The sequence below is a fragment of the Danio rerio genome, chromosome 3, assembly GCF_049306965.1.
Source record: "Danio rerio strain Tuebingen ecotype United States chromosome 3, GRCz12tu, whole genome shotgun sequence".
NCBI classification, from domain to species: Eukaryota; Metazoa; Chordata; class Actinopteri; order Cypriniformes; family Danionidae; genus Danio; species Danio rerio.
Genome location: NC_133178.1, coordinates 4,183,774 through 4,204,905, shown reverse-complemented (window position 1 = coordinate 4,204,905; position 21,132 = coordinate 4,183,774). Strand labels below are relative to the sequence as shown.

At 38.2% G+C, this 21,132-nt stretch overlaps 1 protein-coding gene across 2 annotated transcripts in view; it reads left to right on the top strand.

The window, feature by feature from the left end:
• Positions 1 to 2,323: 2,323 nt before the first annotated feature.
• pkn1b (protein kinase N1b) overlaps positions 2,324 to 21,132 on the top strand; it is a 134,000-nt gene continuing 115,191 nt past the window's right edge. The window contains 1 exon segment of one of the 2 annotated variants that reach the window (NM_001089460.1): positions 2,324 to 2,404. Coding sequence is in view for 1 of the 2 variants with exons in the window: in XM_073934363.1 (XP_073790464.1) it covers positions 20,369 to 20,398 (30 nt within the window). In the remaining variant the exon portion in view is untranslated. 2 annotated transcript variants of the gene reach the window in all.

Here is a 21,132-nt window from a genome sequence, read left to right as displayed (position 1 = left end):
CTGTAAATATAGCAAAACTCAATTTTAGATTAGTAATATGCATTGCTAAAAGCTTGATTTGACTAACTCTAAAGGGGATTTTCTCATTATTTAGATCCTAATTTCGAACCTTCAGATTAATATATCGTATATCAGCCAAATATTGTCCTATTAATAAACCATACATCATCGTAAAGACTAAATATGCAGCTTTCAGGTGATGCAAACTTCTCAATTTCAAACCACTGACACTGGTTTAAGGCTTCAGTGTATTTAAAGTGAATAAAAGACAAACGTACAATAAATCTGTTAGCCTAATCATATAAAGCAATCATGGCTCTTCAGAAGAAGCATTAGTGTTATATACAGAACTTCAACTCTAAAAACTGGACCGACACAGTTTCAATTTACTAGAACTTCTATGTTAAGCTGCTTTGACACAATCTACATTGTAAAAGCGCTCGAGAAATGAAGATCAACTGAACTTGAATCATACACTCTAAAAAATATGGGGTTATTTTTTCTATTTGAGGCTTTTGGGTAATTTTAGGGGGTTATTTTCAGAGTCTTGGGTAGTTTCAACCCAGCTCTTTGGGTCAAATCAACTCACAGCAGGGCCTGACTGGTATACCACGTATTATGTACTTATTAGTTTGAAATGAAAATAATGAAAATCACAATGAAAATAGTGCAACATAAACGCAGAGTCTGTGCGTGTTCAGATGATTAAAATGAGATTTATGCTCTTAGTCAGACCTTTCTGAATTAAAAAATGTCTTACTAATCAAAGCTGCACATCCCCCACCGTACTTCAGTGATGCCGAGTCAAAACAACACAACTGCTGGGTCATCTCTCGCAGGCATTTTTGGATCAAATTAAACTATTATTTAGGTAAAAAATGACCAATTATTGGGTGGAAAAACAAACCATTTATGGGGTTAAAAATAATAACCCAATTACTTGGGTTAATTTAACCCCTGATGTGTTCTGTGCCATATTTACCCAGCAGTGGGGTTAAAAACAACCCAATTTGAGTAGTTTTTAAGCCTGTGTTTTTTAGAGTGTATTTATTTTCTCTTGCATTAATATTCTCATTATAGCTTTGAACTCAATTCTTACAGGAAGGACACGGCTAAGTACAAATTTGGGGGTGAATAACACTTTCATTAATGGATTAGTGCTGTTTTGTTTGTTACTTTAATGTAGGATTTTGAACACTTTTATAGCCAGCATGACGACCAAACTGATCCTGTTTGCTATTCCTATTGTGAAAAACTGAAAGACGAATGCAGTTCCATCAAAATATAAGAACCTGGTCTACCTCTCAGACGACTTTCCTTTGTATCTGATGTCTTGTACACATTGTGGGTTAATTCATGTGAAACAAACTCTAAATAAAGCTAAATAAGCATCGTTTGGTGCCAAAACCGTTCCTGGACGAACCACAACAGAGGTTTTCCACATTATCTGACCAATCCATTTTAGATATTGGAGTCCCTAAAAAGGTGACGTGGTGGCCAGTGGGTAGCGCTCTCGCCTCACAGCAAGAAGGTCGCTGGTTTGAGCCTCAGCTGGGTCAGTTGCGTTTCTGTGTGGAGTTTGCAAGTCCAAAGACATGCGGTACCGGTGAATTGGGTAAGTTAAAATTGTCCGTAAGGTATGTGTGTGAATGACAATGTATGGGTGTTTCCCAGTGATGGGTTGCAGCTGGAATGGCATCCGCTGCTAAAACATATGCTGGATAAGTTCGCGGTTCATTCCGCTGTGGCGACCACAGGTTAATAAAGGGACTAAGCCGAAAAGAAAATGAATGAAATTTTAGAGCAAGAAGGTCGCTGGTTGGAGTCCCAACTGGGTCAGTTCTTAAACATTTAAAACTATATATATATAAGTATATATTTGTTAAAAGGCATAGTTCACAAAAAAAAGAAAATGTACTCACTATTTACTCTCCCTCATGTGGTTTTAAACCTGTATGAGTTTTTATATCTGTTGAACAGTAAAGATATTTTAAGCCAGGCTGAAAACCTTGACTTCCATATTTTTTTCCCCTCCTTTGGAAGTCAATGGTGACGGGTTTTCAGCTTTCTTCAAAATATCTTTCATGTTCAACAGAATAAACAAAGGCAAACTGGATTGCGACGAGTAAGAGGTGAGTAAATAATGACCAAATATTCACTTTTAGGTGAACTGTCCCTTAAATAGGATTTATAGGTTTGGATCTTTTTAGTTTGTTTTTTCCTATTCTGTCCAGTCCAGCAGGTGGCGGCAGTGCAACAATCGCTTGTTTAAAAACGACCATAAAACTCTTTAAGAAGAAGAAGAAGTCATTTAACAGTGGCTAAAGTTAGCACTATAATCATTAAAATTGGATGTTAAAATCTCCCATTGGATTTGTCCCTCACAGCGGACTGCAGACTTCTGGTATGAAATGTTTTTCTTAGCAGTTTGAAAAGAAAATATAGAGCTAATTAAGGTACTTTCAACAGCTTTTGAGGATCCCTATAGTCAAGTTCTTATTTCCAAACCGCTTTTTTATGACTGGATTACACATGTTTGTGTATGTATGAGCATGACTTCAATCTGTGACTTGATTATGTCTCTGTTTTAGTAGTTTGTTAGGGTATAATAATTGAATCTGGTTGTTAAAAACACCCCTGTTGATTAGTTCATCACAACTGACTGCAAAATGTCATTATGGCATCTCATTCCTCAGCAGTTTAACAACAAAATATGAAGTTTTAACACTTTTGAGTCGCCCAATAGTCAAGTTTTCATGCCCAAACAGCCTTTGTATTACTGGATCACATATGAATGAATCACGTGATGACATGTAGACCTCAATTTGTGCTTTGTTAGGGCATAATAATTGAAACTGGTTCTTAAAAACTCTCTTGGTTTCACTGTGGATGAGTTTCTCACAATTAACTGCAAACTATACTCCATTTTAGTCTAAAATTGTAATTTTTTTAATTCATCAGCAGTTTAACAACAAAATATGAAGTTATTTGAAGCACTATTTTACCTCTTGATTGAGTTGCTCAATACTGAATGTCTCATTTCCCAACAGCTTTGTTTATTGCTGGATCACACACATGAATGCATTGGTCAAATAATGTTATGTAGGCTTAAAATAGTGACTTAATCATGTCCATTGCGACACTTTGTACATTTTGGTGTAAAATGATATACACTTTTCTAATTTTTCAATGGTTTAACAACAAAATATGAAGCTAATTTAAGTTTTTTTATTACTAGATTACACATATGAATGCATTGGTCAAATAATGATACGTAGGCTTCAATTTGTGACTTAATTTTGTCTATTGTGATGCTTGATTAGGGCTGGGGTTCCCAAACTTTTCAGGCCGCGACCCCCAAAATGACAATGCCAGTGACTCGCGACCCCCAATATCCTCTGAGGTGGTTATAAATACAGAAACCTTGCATGCAATGGCACACACACACACACACACACACACACACACACACACACACACACACCAATGGACCTATGTCTATTCTTCTTTTAATTTTTTTTTTTTATGTATGAGAGCTGTAAAGGGGCCACAAAGTTTAACCAGGTGTTATGGAATCTGCTGCATCTGACGCTATTGCTGTGTCTTTAATACAATACAATGCAATTACCCCAGGGGTTGCAATCCAATAGAAGTAGTAACTATAAGCTACTATAGTAACTTTATATGGTATGTATGACTATTTTTTTCTCTTCAGAAGGTTATGGATAAAATATGGCAATTCCTATGGTTTAATAAAAATAAATAGATTTTTGGAAACCACCAGGCGACCCCCCCCTTCATTGTCCCCTGACCCCTTGGGGGGTCCCGACCCCTACTTTGAGAACCATTGGATTAGGGTATAATAAGTGAAACTGGGTGTTAAAAACTCTCTTGGTTTCCCTTTGGATTACTCCCTCACAATTGACTAAACAATACTCCATTTTGGTGTAAATTTAAATGTTTTTTTCTCATTCCTCAGCAGTTTTACCACAGAACATGGAGTTAAATGAGGCACTTTAACAGTTTTCGAGGAGCTCAATAGTCAAGTTCTCATTTCCAAACAGCTTTTTATGACTGGATTACACACGCATGTCTATGACTTCAATCTGTGACTTGATTATGTCTCTGTTTTAGTAGTTTGTTAGGGTATAATAATTGAAACTGGTTGTTAAAAACACCCCTGTTGATTAGTTCATCACAACTGACTGCAAAATGTCATTATGGCATCTCATTCCTCAGCAGTTTAATAACAAAATATGAAGTTTTAACACTTTTGAGTCGCCCAATTGTCAAGTTTTCATGCCCAAACAGCCTTTGTAATACTGGATCACATATGAATGAATCACGTGATGACATGTAGACTTCAATTTGTGCTTTGTTTGGGCAAAATAATTGAAACTGGTTCTTAAAAACTCCCTTGGTTTCACTGTGGATGAGTTTCTCACAATTAACTGCAAACTATACTTCATTTTGCTCTAAACTTGTAATTTTTCTAATTCCTCAGCAGTTTAACAACAAAATATGAAGTTATTTGAAGCACTATTTTAACTCTTGATTGAGTTGCTCAATACTGAATGTCTCATTTCCAAACAGCTTTGTTTATTGCTGGATCACACACATGAATGCATTGGTCAAATAATGTTATGTAGGCTTAAAATAGTGACTTAATCATGTCCATTGCGACACTTTGTACATTTTGGTGTAAAATGATATATACTTTTCTGATTCCTCAATGGTTTAACAACCAAATATGAAGCTAATTTAAGTTTTTTTTATTACTAGATTACACATATGAATGCATTGGTCAAATAATGATATGTAGGCTTCAATTTGTGACTTAATTTTGTCTATTGTGATGCTTGATTAGAGTATAATAAGTGAAACTGGATGTTAAAAACTCTATTGGTTTCCCTTTGGATTACTCCCTCACAATTGACTGAACTATAATCCATTTTGGTGTAAAATTAAATGTTTTTTTTCTCATTCCTCAGCAGTTTTACCACAGAATATGGAGTTAAATGAGGCACTTTAACACTTTTCGAGGAGCTCAATAGTCAAGTTGTCATTTCCAAACAGCTTTTTATTACTGGATTACACACATATGTGTATGACTTCAATCTGTGACTTGATTATGTCTCTGTTTTAGTAGTTTGTTAGGGTATAATAATGGAAACTGGTTGTTAAAAACATTCCTGTTGATTAGTTCATCACAACTGACTGCAAAATGTCATTATGGCATCTCATTCCTCAGCAGTTTAATAACAAAATATAAAGTTTTAACACTTTCGAGGTGCCCAATAGTCAAGTTTTCATTCCCAAACAGCTTTTGTATTACTGGTTCACACATATGAATGCACTGGTCAAATGATGACATGTAGACTTCAATGTGTGACCTAATTATGTCCACTTTAATGCTTTGTTAGGGTATAATAATTTAACTGGATGTTAAAAACTCCACGTGTTTCACTGTGGATTAGTCCTTCACAATTGACTGCAAACTTCTAGCTTCATTTTCCTGTGATATTATTAATTTTTCTCATTCCTCAGCAGTTTTACAACAGATTAAGGCAAATCATTAGGTTACTGATAACTATTTATTCACAACCCTAGAAAGAAAGGAGTTCAGCGTTTTAATGACAGCCATTTCACAGGTTTACATTTACATTTAGTCATTTAGCAGATGCTTTTATCCAAAGCGACTTACAAATGAGGACAAGGAAGCAATTTACACAACTATAAGAGCAACAATGAATAAGTGCTGTAGGCAAGTTTCAGGTGTGTAAAGTCTATGAAGGAAGGCATTAGTAATGTAAGTCTTTTTTTTTTTTTGTAGTACAGTTAGTGGTATATCCAGAGAGGCAATTGCAGATTAGGAAGTAAAGTGGAGACTAAATAGTTGAGATTTTAGTCGTTTCTTGAAGACAGCGAGTGACTCTGCTGTTCTGATGCCGTGAGGGAGTTCATTCCACCAACTGGGCAGATTGAGCGTGAGCGTGAGCGTTCGGGAAAGTGATTTCTTCCCTCTTTGGGATGGAACCACGAGGCAACGTTTATTCACAGAACGCAAGTTTCTGGAGGGCACATACATCTGCAGAAGTGAGAGCAGATAAGAAGGAGCAAAGCCAGAAGTCACTTTGTAAGCAAACATCAGAGCTTTGAATTTGATGCGAGCAGCAACTGGCAGCCAGTGCAAACCGGTGAGCAGCGGAGTGACATGTGCTCTTTTAGGTTCATTAGAGACCACTCGTGCTGCTGCATTAAAAGGTTAGTAGTAAGCTAACGTAATTTCATAATGCAGATCTTAAACTCATGCTAACCAACAAATGATAACGGGAAATATATTAATGCAATGCAAAGAGTGATGTTTACTTTAAACTTGATTTATATTGCTCTATTAAAATTATATTTTAAAAGATTTTGTCAAATAAAAGATTTTTCCAGAGTCGTCCACCATAATTTTGTGGCTCAAAAGTATCGGTTCAGGCCGGTACCGCTTTAAGGGCCTACTCACACTATGCTATCCGTACCCAGGGCCGGAGCAAGCTGAACTGCCGCTCTAGGCAGAGGACGATCATGCCGCCCTCAACCCCAATGTGAAAACGAAAGTGACCGGTTATGAAAATGAAGTGAGGTGTCGCGGACCTCTTTTCCGGCGCACTCTGATATAACTGGGGATGCGCAGTGCTGAGGGAGGGAGGGAGGTGTCGCGGACACAGCGCTCTCTATTCTGCCGCCCTATGCGTGGATATAACTGAGGACACGCAGGTGCTGATGGAGGTGTCGCTGACGCTGCCCTGTCTATTCTGTCGTCTATGCGCGAATATATCTGAGGACGTGTGGTGAGGGAGGTGTCGCGGACATAACTGAGGACGCGGGAGGTGTCGCGGACACCGCCCTCTCTATACTGCCGCCCTAAGCGGCTGCCTAGGTCGCCTCTAAAGATGCGCCAGCCCTGTCCGTACAATGCTAAGGCCCGTTTCCCGGATCATTTGAGAAGTGTGAGTGTGCTGAATCGGGCTCAGGCACGGTTCACTTGGCCGGCCCTGGCCCGGTTGGAAGAGGTGTGCGGTTCACTTGGGCTTTGGCGCGGTATGCTTGTGTGTGAGTGCAAAACGCGCCAAAGCCTGAAACTGAAAGCGAGACGTGACTTTTAAGGGACTGTTTCATATGGATTTATTAATTATTCTTACTGTTCAGTGAACGCAAACTGCCGTCGTTTATTAAAGACGCAAACCCCTCACTGCACGACAGCTGCACCTTCAGCAGACCACCTAATTCCTACAGCACGAAGGCTTTATGATTGTTTATGACCGTCAAAAGTGGCGGATCTGTTCGGGGAAATATCTGACTGAGTGTCGCCACATCCCTAAGGACTAAAGCGATATAACTAGAGAAATCTCCACTGTGCTGAGCGAGAGCGCTTACTGAACAGCGCAGCATCGATGACGTAAGCGTGCCCTGGCCTGATTGTAATGTGAGTGCAGGCCGTCGGGGGAGACGAGAGAGGGGACAAGCGTGCTTTAGCCTGGTTTGAGGGAACTGTACATAGTGTGAGTACGGCCCAAAAGTATTGATTTAGCACCGGTATCTAAATAACCTCAAACGATCCCCAACCCTACATAAAAGTCTTGCGCCTTATTGCACCGTGTGTATGATAGGGCCCAATAATGTCTTGTGTCTAAAAGATTTGAGTAAACTGGAAATGCTTGCCGTCCTGCTGCGATGTGACTATTGTGACATCAATGCTGAGACTCTAGATTGTGCAGTCAAAATATAAGGTTAATTGAGGCCTTCAAGTTCTCATTGCCAGCGTTTTAGTATAGTGTGGTCATACTCTATGTACTGTACAGACTTATTTATGTCCCCGTTTTAATCTCAGAAATGGTTTGATAGGGTGATGACATGTTTACGTTGACACTGGGTTGTGTTCTGTAGCTTCGTGTGTCATGTTTTGTAAGAGCTGTTGACCTCGTGTCGGGTCATCGGCTCGGTTTGGCTGTGGACAGAGCTGCTCTGTTTGCTGTGGGGGAAACACTGATCTCCCAACATTCCTAAGGCATTACCTCATTTCCTGGGTCCTGCTTGTTGCACTGTTTCCTAGGTTACTGATGATGTCATGGCAACTAGTACAACAAGAGGGTGTCGGGAAGGACATATGAGTGTGTGTGTTTGTGTGTGTGTGTGTGTGTGTGTGTGTGTGTGTGTGTGTGTGTGCGTGTGTGTGTGTGTGTGTGTGTGAGAGACTCATTTCAAAATTGCGAGTATATTTTAAGCATTTTACATTAGTTTTCCTTCAAATGTAATTATAACCAGCTCTTACAAAACATGACACATGAAGCTACAGAATACAACCCAGTGTCAAAGTAAACATTTCCGGTTCATGCCAAAGTTTTTTGCAGTTTAGAGCAGGGGTTCCCAAACTTTTCAGGCCGCGACCCCCAAAATGACAATGCCAGTGAGTCGCGACCCCCAATATCCTCTGAGGTGGTCATAAATACAGAAACCTTGCATGCGATGGCGCACACACACCAATGGACCCAAGTCTATTCTTCTTTTAATTTTTTTAATGTATGAGAGCTGTAAATGGGCCACAAAGTTTAACAGGGTGTTATGAAATCTGCTGCATCTGACTCTATTGCTGTGTCTTTAATATAATTTAAATAATAATTATTATTTTAATAAAAATTTTAATATAATTTTAATAATTTTAATATAACTTTAATACCCCAGGGGTTGCAATCCAATAGAAGTAGTAACTATAAGCTACTATAGTAACTATATATGGTATAAATGACTATTTTTTTTCTCTTCAGTAGGTTATGGATAAAATATGGTAATACTTATGGTTTAATAAAAATAAATCGATTTTTAGAAATCAACAGGCGAACCCTCTTCATTGTCCCGCAACCCCTCGGGGGGTCCCGACCCCCACTTTGAGAACCATTGGTTTAGAGTTATATGCACACAAAAAAAGAAGAAAGTTGAGGAAGAGATTCTAAAAAATAATGCTATTTTTTATTTTACATTACTTAAAATCTCCCTAAATACAAACGTTTTATAACTTTTTAGAAATTGTTATAATTATTATTTAAAAGGGTCTATAATTTGTTTTGCTTTTGAAAATGAAAAGGCTTTTCTTGTTATCCTTAATTCTAGAATCCCCTGTGTGTGTGTGTGTGTGTGCGTGCGTGTGTGCGTGCGTGCGTGCGTGCGTGCGTGCGTGCGTGCGTGCGTGCGTGCGTGTGTGTGTGTGTCTCTCTCACCTGTCCAGAAACCAATCTTAAGTATATTGGCAATATGTTGCCAATGCTTTCTTATGAAGTGGTGAGTCTGCTAGCGTGAGTTGTGCATTGTTATTTGTTGGTTTTTGTATTGCAGGACCCAGCCCTCACTGAGCTCATTAGTCCTATTTTGAGTGCTATGATGTCATAAATTGTGAAAACAACCGATCGAAAAGGGCTTTAAAGGGCACCTATGGTGAAAAATCTACTTTTCAAGCTATTTGGACAGACATGTGTGTAGGTATAGTGTATAGACCGTCATATTGGGCTGATATAAACACACCCAGTCCTTTTTTTTCAAATTTAACAACATAAAAACGGTGGACCAATTGCAGCGGTTTTCAAAGCGACCACAACTTGACGTAGGAGTGTGGTCCCCCCGCCCACCAATATTGATTGTCAGGCACGTCACCACCGTTTACACCCGACATTTTCAGCGTGTGAGTCAAAGCGATATCACTAATGCTATGTTCACACTAGACGCAGAACGTGCGGATAAATCACGCTATTCGCGCGTAAATTGCCTCGTGAACATTTGAGTTTACACTCTGCATTCACGCGTCAAATCCGCTTCATTCGCGTGTCAAATTTACTTCAGAACAGACGTGGATTCGTGTGATGGGCAGGACTTCTGTCTTCCCGGTGACTGTAGCTTCGTTGCTAAATGGCTAACATGGATTTTATGAAGAAAATATCAGTGTTTATGTGCTTTATGAAGGCTGAAAAACAGCGTCGATATGTTTAGGACCGTGTCTGAGTCCACTACATGCTTTATGAGGTGCATCCAGCTTTGTGAGCTCATAAACTCCCCCAGAAACTGAACCTAGATCACGGAGGCTTTCAGCGGTGCTTCTGGCTGAGCCAAACCCAGTTTGATGACTTGTTGTCGGTGTCGGCTGGAGGATTTTCCCCCGGGACACCATCAACAGGTTCTACGTCACAATCACGTCCCCACAAGAGCAAGCTTCTGATTGGTTAACGCGGCGCGAATGTCCGCTGAAGTTCAGATTTTCGAACTCAAGAGATTCGTGCGCTATTCGCACCGCGGCATTCGCGTGTATCGTGCCGCAGGATGTCTATTCGCACGTTTGCATTGACTTAATATGTAAATCGCTCGCACTTGACTCGCGTTCCGCGTCTGGTGTGAACGCAGCATTAAGGAACACCCGTGCTCTATTTTTAGATGTAAGGCTCATTGGGCTCAACACAAGATCAATTTTCTCCACATTATCGCTTTAATCTGAATTATTGTTTGTACCTTTTGGTAGGTTTGCAAACGTGTGCACTTTTCATTGCGTCTACCTTAAACTTCAGCCGGTCGCATCACAAAAGCTTCGTGTGATCTAACTAGGTGCAGCTGGAAAAGTGCAAGCGCGTTGCCTCGTGTGCGTGTCTCTCCATTGGAAATAAATAACAAACATGCCTGCAGGTCGAACATCAGAAGCGCCTCTTTGCGTGGCGGCGCGGAAGGCCTCCGACTTGGGGCGCCTTTGTGTTTGCCCTGGTGGAGGCCTGTCTTTGGAGTTGTGGAATTGGCGCGACGATTCGGGACACTTCATGTTTCTGCTGCGCCACTGAGACTGTCTGGTGTGCCATGTCGCGGCTTCCAGCAGCGCATCCGGTGCCTCAGTCAAAGTTATTTCAGTGTGCGTGGTTATTAGTCTCGGTGTACAAGCTCGGCACTTGAAACTAGCTCACAGTTGGCTGTAAAACTATACAAAGACACAAATGATTGTGCACTCTCTGCTTGGTCTATGTCCGAGCCGTACAAGTACGACTGAATGCTGATCCTCTTATCAGGGTTCCCATGGTCCTTAAAAAGTCTTAAATTTTACCGTAAAGTGGCTGTAGGTATTACATTTTCAGCCAGTGTGCTTAATGACGATAGGCAAGCACAGTGGTCCACAGTAAAACATCTAATAGTCGATTAATTTTGCACTTGTAAAACAGGAGAGAAATTACCGTCTCCGTGATTTATTAGCTTATGACGGTAGGTCAGCTACAGAGTACAGTATGCGGTTGTTGATGTGTCAAAATGCAAAGATGGGAAATTGTACATTTAATGACGTGGCAAAGAGGCAATGTGTAAGTTCTGCCAAAAAGACCTTTTCGTTAGGGACCATGGGGCCCGAAGTCGTCAAGTCGCACATGAAAGGAGGAAAGCAGCAGTGGGACGTTGCAGCAGCTAGTCATAGCAGGTCCAGGTTAATCCCTGCATTGTTTGCAGCTCGACCTAACAACGTTATTAGTTACTAATGTTAGGCCTATAGCCTATCTTATGAATAAGTAATGTTAACCCTTATAAACAACTCATTCATGAAAAAAGACAAAAGAGCTGTGTGCATGTGCACATTTGGATAATGTCGGGCTGTAAACGGGTTCGGGCTTTTAAAAAGCTGTCAATCAAAATGTACTTGTCGGGTCCGGGCTCTATCGGGCCTAACTTTTATATCCTGATTACAGCTCTAGCTCAGATGCCCCCTCACAGTCAGCAATAACAGTTTCATTTCACCACCAGACACCCAAAAGACAGGTACTGTGGGTTATCCATACTGTGACGAGGCACAATTTATTTAAATCTAACGAGAACATTAAAATGAGTAGCCTATTCCAAATAAATTATACAATTTTTGGGTCTTAAATTATATTTGCTACGCATCGATGAATTTGCTCTTCAGTGTTTGAACTCTCAGTAATGATTAAATCACACTGAACTGAGCTAAACTGAACTGAACTGAACTTAAACACTAAAAACTGAACTACACTGTTCCAGTTACTATGACCATTTATGCGAAGCTGCTTTGACACAATTTACATTGTAAAATCGCTATACAAATAAAGCTGAATTGAATATTTATTGAGGTGTTAAAAAGGTCTTTAAAAGCATTAAATTTTACTTTTAAAATGGTGCAAGAACCCTGTCTTATGTAGCTTAGCTTTTCTCTGGCTGCCTGTCTGCTGCAAACACAGAGCGTGGGAGCTCTTGGCTCCGCCCCCTTGTTACGTTGGGCGGGAAGCCGAAACTTATTTTCATGTGAAGCAACACACCCCTAAAACAGCGAGCTGTGTACACACGCACAACATGACATTTTTTAACACATTACAGGGCTTGAAATTAACATTTTTACTTGGTAGCACCGGTGCTCCCAACTTCAAATATTTAGGAGCACCAAAATAAATTTAGGAGCACCAGAAAAAATTTAGGAGCACCCACCAAAAATGAATGAGCACCGCTGCAAATTGCTTTTTAAGGGATTTATTGTATTTTAAAACAACATCAATAGGACTGACAAAAACCAGAAACAACTATCTAACTAAAGCTGCGAAGACATTGATATTTGTGTGCAATAATTCCAAAATGAATGTCTAATAAATAGGCCATAGAATATTAATGATGATGAAAATGACAATAATAGTAAAAATGAATTCCATTTCTCATTATGATACTGCCTTGAATGTGCATGAATGTAGGTTATCTGCTATAAAAAGTCTGTTACTTTATGAAAAATAATTGTATAGTTTGCATCAAACAAAAATGAAGCATTGCAGTAAGAAATATTTATTTTGTACTGCTGTTTTTATATGCATGTCAATTTAATAAATAATATTTCTGCTACAAAACAAACAAAAGATTATAATAAATCATTCAATTCAATGATGAAAGCTGCAAAGCAGTCATCAGTAAATAAATAAAAAAAATAATATACACCTCATAAAAGAATAGACTAAAGAAAGAAAGTAAAGTCTCACTTCTATCACTCTTTAAAAGTTTTGGTTTCAGTTTGTGTCAATTTAAAGGTTCAGTCTGAGATGATCTTCATTTTTCTGTGTTTGTGGAAAAGCTGGCGAGTCAGCCGACCCAATTTATGAGCAGGCAGCGCAAGATTTTTTTTGTTTGTTATGAGCCGCAGTTTCAGTGTAAACTTAGTAAAGGCGAGCTTCTTTGGCGATGATATGTACAGTATTAGATTTGACTTTTAGCGGACATTTGTGCTGAACACGAAGTGAATGCGACGCATGGAGATTCGGGCGCCTTCTCCAAGAAGCGCGTACTCGATTGATCTCAGCTGGCGGATCACTAGGCTCGTTTGAGGTGCGCCTCGCCTTGACTGCATTGTAAACGAGAGCAGGCGTGCGCAGTAAGAGGAGGGCTCAAAAATTACATCAGAAGTCGGACACCTGCCGAATCTCGCTGTTTAGCCACCTGGAAACGTCACCAGTGGCGGAGATCTCGTTCGCGTTTTTTATCGCAGACGAATGACCTCATGAAAAAATACTATGGTGATTTATAGTAAATATTATTGCATTTTTGAACATGTTTATTCAGTATTGGGTTGTGTTTATAGTTGTTGTGATACCAGAACTATAAAATTTAAATATGCTATTTTATAACATAAAAGTGGATGCAATAGAAATATCACTGTTTTTACAGAGATGGTCAGAATTACAGAAGATGAACAGCTCATTAACTAAAAGGGTGTATTAAAAATATAATTCTGTATATACAACAAACGTTAAAAGAATAAAAAAAATAAACAGCTTATACAGCAAGAAAGCTTTCAAGAAACCTAATTTGGCTACATTATAAATGAAGTAGCCATAGCAAGATGCTTTTGAGTGACGGGTCATGACAAATGTTTGTTTGACAAATAAACTCTTAGGGAGTTAATTTTATTGACAAGCTTATTAGGTCTATATAAACTGCTTTTACTCCAGCCAGACTAAAATAAACAGCCCAAGACTTTCTCCAGAATAAAAACTATTAGACTGTAGGAAAAACTGTGGAAATGTTCTTGGTCTATTAAACATGACTTTTGACTCCACATACATATACATATATATATATATATATATATATATATATATATATATATATATATATATATATATATATATATATATATATGTGTGTGTGTGTGTGTGTGTGTGTGTGTCTTGTTTACTACACCCTTTTCACTTCTCATATGAAATCACACAAAGATGAGGCATAATGACAAAACAGTCTGATTACCTTAGTATGTCTGAATATATGTATATATTGGATTGACTTTAATGGAATAATGCTGCATAAAAATTACAATACAAAATTCACACAAACATACAAAAAGTGAAAACGACAACAAACAAGACTTAAGACTGAGAGAGAAATAGAATACAGCACCCACACATCCTAATGATTTATTAATAACATTTTATATTGGATAGGTCACGTTATGTTTTACAAAGATGTGTTTTGTTTTTGTTTGCGTGTAAATCTAAATAAATAACCATATGTAATGCTCTTTATGACTTTTTTTTAATTATCAACGAAAATACAAAAAAGGTATTCAACAAATCCAGGTATAAACCTTAGTAAAACAAGATAATAAAGTGTAATGTGTCAGTCTCATCCAATCAGCATTAAGTTGTGTCGTCAGCCAGTCGTTTCCCATCATGCTTTTGGTAACGCAGTCTTTTGAGAGCAACTGCGGCCGACTGCTCTATCCGAGGTACCCGCCTCGCGATCGCGAGAGTTTTTTGGCGCACGTCAGCGTGACATCAGAGCGAGGCGAAGGCAAGGCGGACACATTTCTAACCGGCATGCATCTTGCGGTGATCACCGGTGATCGATTCTGCGCAGATTTTGGCCATGTCAAACGAGCCTATTATTCACCACGTGACGTGTCATGATCGCTCTCATCTGCACCTCAATTTTAGGTGGGGTTTGCAAACCTGTGTGCTTTAAGTTTTTACTCTTCAGCCGTTTGCATTTCCCGTGGTCATAAAAGCTCCTTCCCTGTCATCTGACAGCGGAATACCTTGAGTGAATGACAGCTAATATGAACCAATATAGCGGCAGAGAAGAGCGATTCAGCACGTTTTTACAAAAAAATCAAAACAGGTCGCACTACAACCATTATCTGCAGTCGCACTAATGCGCCCAAATATATTATGAGGTCGCATAGATTAATTTTCGGGCGCATATGCGACCAAAATGGTCGCAATTTCGAGCCCTGCATTATAACAAAACATCTGAACTGTGATGAACTGACCTTAACTGGCACACTCAGAACAGCCATAATAATAACATAAAATCATGAAATAGGGGTCAACTATGTGCCCTTTAAGACTAAGCGGAATCATTGGCTGTCCTTCGGTGTGACTTCAGCTAATCAGTTTTGATCGATGCAAACAATTATTTTTCCAGCTGGAGTCCAAGCATCCAGCAGTGCAAGAAAACATAAGAATCTGACATAAGTCTTTCACTGCTGTATTGTTCTTAAATAAGGAAAACATTTCACAAGTAATTTGTATTCTAAATCTTGCATTTTAATCCTGAAACTAAAAAAAAAAAAAACAATAAAAAAGTGTGAAGCACCAAAAGCGGTCCATATTAAAATCAATTTAAATACTAATTTGGCTATTACTGTTATCTATGAATATTAATTTTTTTTTAAAAAGAGAGACTTGAAAAATTGTGGAGCTCTACATTATTATTATTATGTTTTAATTTTTATAATTCAAATGGCCAAATTCTGACTGAGGAAAGTTGAATGTGCTGGCCAGTTGATATTTGCCTAATAATTGACAATCGGCTACAGATTCCTATTTTTGTCTAATGATGTAATATGATAATTTTTGTATTCTAAAAAAGTATTTATTCATATATCTTTGTTGTAAATCTTTAGGAAATGTTTTTGGTTCATCAAAATGGTTATGATGACCACCCGACAAATTATTCCAGTTAAAAGTAGTGCAAAAAATGTCACTAAAATGCAGAATTAAATCTTATAATTGAATAGAAAATGAAGTGAAAAACTGCAAAAATGTCCATTTACTTTATTGTTATTATTTTTTATATTTTGAGAAAATAAATACCAGCCCTTTCATCAGACTGGCTACCGGGCCTGACTTTATTTCTCGTGTATTTGTTAACTGTGTGCATTGTTTTCACTGTTTGAAGATTTGATCTGTTGTATACAAACCATGCAAATGCAATAGCGCCATCTTCTGGTGATGCATCGTAAGAGCAATCATTGTGGTGTGTTTTCCCAGTTTTACTCTGCGTAATGTTTTGAAATACAGTTAGTTTTATATTTAATTTATATTAAAATACATCTGCATGTATTTGTGCATGTAACATGTAATGCTCTTTCTGATGCTGCCGTTTATCTGAGTTAATGTTTATTTATATTATGTATTTATTGTGGAAGATAATTGCAAAACTAACAACATTGAACACTTCATATTTACACAATTGTTTTCCATTAAAGTATTTAATTCCTGTAAAATGCTATTTTAGAACAACAGTAAAATACTTCATGAATTACTTTTTATTATGATATACGCTATCAAACGAAGAGTCGAGGTGGTTTGTTAAATACCAAACTATAGCATGATTTATTGTTAGCGGTAAAGTCGAAGTTTAAAATAGTTTATGGAAAAACTTAAGACTTTACCGTATCAGGTTGCCCGATGACGTCACATAATTTCTTATAATTGTTTTACTCCGCTGTCCTGAACCCCTACAGTTGCTACAGAACTTTCAATACACTTCTTAAAAGTAACAACATAAAGCCACTTGTAGGAGATTTTGTAATAATTCACCTAACGTTACCTTGGCTTCTTTACGTCAAGTCTACCTTTGTAGCGATGACCAACGGCAGGCTTCGACATTAGCTTATGGGCAATAAAGCATTTTACATAACGGTAAATATTTTATATAATTTACATTGTTGTTCAGCGGTATTTTGCTAATCTAGATGAGGAAAACGACAAAGAACATGTCTGTGTATGTTATAGCAAAAAATTGTTTACACTGTCATTATTTTCATCCCGCGCGCGCCAAAACAGCACATGACTAGAACTAGCCAATCACTGCGCTTGCTTCATGTCCGTTTTCTTTTCTTTTTTTTTAAATAAACATTTAAACTTGTGCTAATTTCATTATAGGCCTCTGTTTTATTTTTTATTTAAATTCGAACAACCTGTTTTAAAAATGTTTCTGCTAGTTACCCACTTTCAGATTATTTTCATTGCACATTATTCGCCGAAGCTAATAATAAAACATATATTTTGAAGAATGTCTTGATAATAATGTGCCTGCAATCGAAGTAGGCGACCATTTACTGTATTCACAAGGGGGCGCAATTTCCAACTGGAATCCACAAGTACACGCCCAGCTACATATAAATAGAGGTATATACTCGCGTATGGATGTCAACAAATGTTTATTATGTATGGATACGAATCTTGATAATATTACATTGAATAAAAAAAATATACAAACAATTCCAGACTGACTTAATTCAGCAGTATTAACATAGTTAACACAGTGCATGAGTCAAATAAAGCTTGTTGCCCTCCCTTAAGATATTCATCCATGTACGTACAGAAATAGTAAAGGTCCAGGTTCCCTCTCATCAATTATTTATTACATCGCATTTTTATTATTTACATATACATGTATTTAAACATTTATTATTGTATACATTAGCTCTCTTAAATCTCTTAACGGTTTAAAACTAAGAGCATATGCTATGATGAAGGTACATTTCGCACAAATGTAAATAACCTATCTTAAACTATGCTAACGTATGGATCGTCACCCAGCTTTGTAATTAAAAATGCAATTTTTGTGGAAAAAGGTATATCCTTTATTAAATTTAGAGTGTGGAGCGATAGATGTCGGTCCACAAGACAATAAACATCCGCTGTAAATGGTGAATGTTGGCAAAGTTTTCAAAGAGGGAGTGAAAACTATAACTTATCTGACACCATCGCTCCGGCCAGAAGTATGGATACACAACTATCGCTCTACCAGATGTGTGCTCGACCGTCTGTGAAAAAGGCCTATGCTGGTCCAGATTTGGCATTCATCCGTCACTGCACTGGCATACAGCATGTGGACCAAACATGGCTCTGGTTTGGCAGAGGTGACACCGTCTTTAAGACGGCACACAATACTTGGGCCAGATGTAAAATGTAGTATTGAGCCCAGATGATAATAATTGATATGTGGGCCATGTAAGTTTGGCCTATCTTGACCCATGCCCCTGCTGAAATATCCAGCCTAAACCAGCCTAGGCTGGTTGGCTGGTTTTAGCTGGTCAACCAGGCTGGTTTTAGGGGGGTTTTGGCCACTTCCAGGCTGGTTTTCAGCTATTTCCAGCCTGGTCTTAGCTGGTCAGGCTGGGAGATGACCAGCTTGACCAGCCTAGCCAAGCTGGGAGTCCAGCCAAAACCAGCTATATCCAGCTTAAACCAGGCTGGTCAAGCTGGTTTTAGCTGGATTTAGCCTAGGCTGGTTTAGGTTGGATTTTACAGCAGGGGCACATTTAAAATACATGTTTCATTATTTTCAAATAAAGAAAAAACAATTCCACCAATCGGGTCGCTTCGAGAAAAAGCACATCCATAGCGCATCTGAAGCGCAATGATGAGTTTATCAGTTTTATTGCAGTCGTGACACACCAACATATCTGGCCCAGTTCAGGCTCAAATATGAGTAGGGCTAGACAGAATCTGCCGACATTTTTTGCTATTTCTGCTGAGAATTTTGGTAAAAATCTGCGGATGTTTAAATATCTATTACATATGGTACAGCTTATATTATTTCACCGTCTGTACACCAATATAAGTAGTGAATGTGCGTGTCCGTGGATAGGGCTGTGTCGGTGTGGTAAAGTGGACTGGTGTGGCTACAGTGCCAGGGCTGATTTTTAGTCCCAGTCCGCCCCTGGAGAGTACAAGCAGGCATTGAAAGAACTGTAAACAAGTAGAGACAACATTAGATCAGTGGCGCCCCCAGAAAACTTTCTTAGGGGTGGCCAGAAGAGGCCGCACCAAATCTTGGGGTGGCACACAAAAAAATAATGAATTAAGTGTAATGTTATATTTTTGTTTTTGGTAAATGTAATATTGTAGTTTTTATTCATTTAATTAATTATTCTTGAAATATTGCTATTTATTCCTTGAAGTAACTCAGGAAGTACATGTGCAAACCAAATAAAAATCTATGTTTAGTTAAAAAACACTTTTCATATATATATATATATATATATATATATATATATATATATATATATATATATATATATATATATATATATGTTTATATATGTATATGTATATATATGTATATGTATGTATGTATATATATATATATATATATGTATATGTATATATATATATATGTGTATATGTATATATATATATATGCTAACAAAAGCAAAAATGAGAACTATATAAACAGTCCCATGCAGTACCTAAAGCTATTCCATTGTTTAACAAGTCTGTATAACACTCTCTAAACAGGGGGGCTTATAATTCAGGGGGCTATCAATTCTAACTTCAACTGTATATATGCTAATATATTTGAACATGTAACGCCAAAATTGCCATATTTGCATATATTTCCATGTAGACTATCCTATTTATATTTTAAGTAAGGCACAGTCTGTATCGGAAGCTGCAGTGTGTTATCATATTTCTCTACAACATGTATACACATTGAGATTTTAATTAATTAGAGATGTTGCTATATACAAAATCTATATATCATCTAAAAGCTCGACACGAAAACGAAACCGGTGTGTGTGTGTGTTGTGAGGCGGACACAAACGTCCATCACATGACCACCGGATCACCGGAGACTGAGCCTCGGTCTCCCACAGAAGCACAGCGGCGGGACGGACTGATGAGCGTATCAGTTACCGTGAACCGGAGCCGGTGTTTTCCTTCAGCTGTGGATCATATGCGGTATCCCGAGAGGAAGCACTTCAGGCTCTAATTGAGGACGTATTGAGTGTATCTGGAATATCTGCTCGGAAAACTGTTCATTATGCAGGACGTTTATGAATGCGGTCCAGTATAAACCGTCGAGAGATATTAAAAGTTATTGGAGGAGTTCCTGCGCGCGTTTTTAGGCAGAAATGGCCCCGGTGATGTGATGTTTATGAGCGGACGCAACAGGACGCGGTTGACCGCTTCTGCTGGATGTCGGTGGTGGGAGTTTAACGCGATATGTGATGATGACGGTGTGTCGTCGGTGAAACCGGAGCTGCTCAGGTGAGAAGCATCGGCATCTGCGCTCCCGGTCACCTGAGATGGCCATCAGCATCAGCGGCTCCACGCGTGTAAGTTTAGACCATCTGTCCATCACTGCTGCTGTGTGCATGAGCTCTGATGCACTGCACATTACCTGTTCTTCATTGGTGTGTGTGTGTCCTGACAGCAACTTAAACGTGACACTTAGCAGACACAATCATGAACCTTCTGCTATCTTTGACACTTCTCTCTCTCTTTAAAAAACATTTTCATTCTTCTTTTAGAAATATGTATATATCCTCCTGAGACGCAAATAATTTTTTTTTTATTTCCTTTTTTTTCTGTGATTTCCTACATATTTTGGGTTAAAAAAATAAATAAATTTAGAGTTTTTACATTTAGTTTTTATTTTTAACATTTAGTTTTTATTTTTAATTTTACAGCATGTCCACTGTAGTGGACCACAGGACCATTTTAGTTCGAAACGACCGCCACTCAGACAACAAAACTGTACAGGATATGGCTGTAAAGGGATATTAATCTAATATTAATGTAACAAAAACAAAACAAAAGCCATTTTTTTTCTTTTGCATTGAAATTCCTGAAACGCTTTAGTCTGAAAGAGAGCCGAACTCAAAAAAAATAAAAATAAAATAAACATAATTTAACACAAATTTAACATAAAAGCGATTTTAAAACCGATTGTTATTCTCTAATTGTATCTAATTGTCTGATTTTCAGACTCTAAATCAGAGTCTCCCTCAACTATCTTATAGAGCAGGGGTCACGGTTGTTGCTAGAGCGTATACGTTTGCAGCCGTAA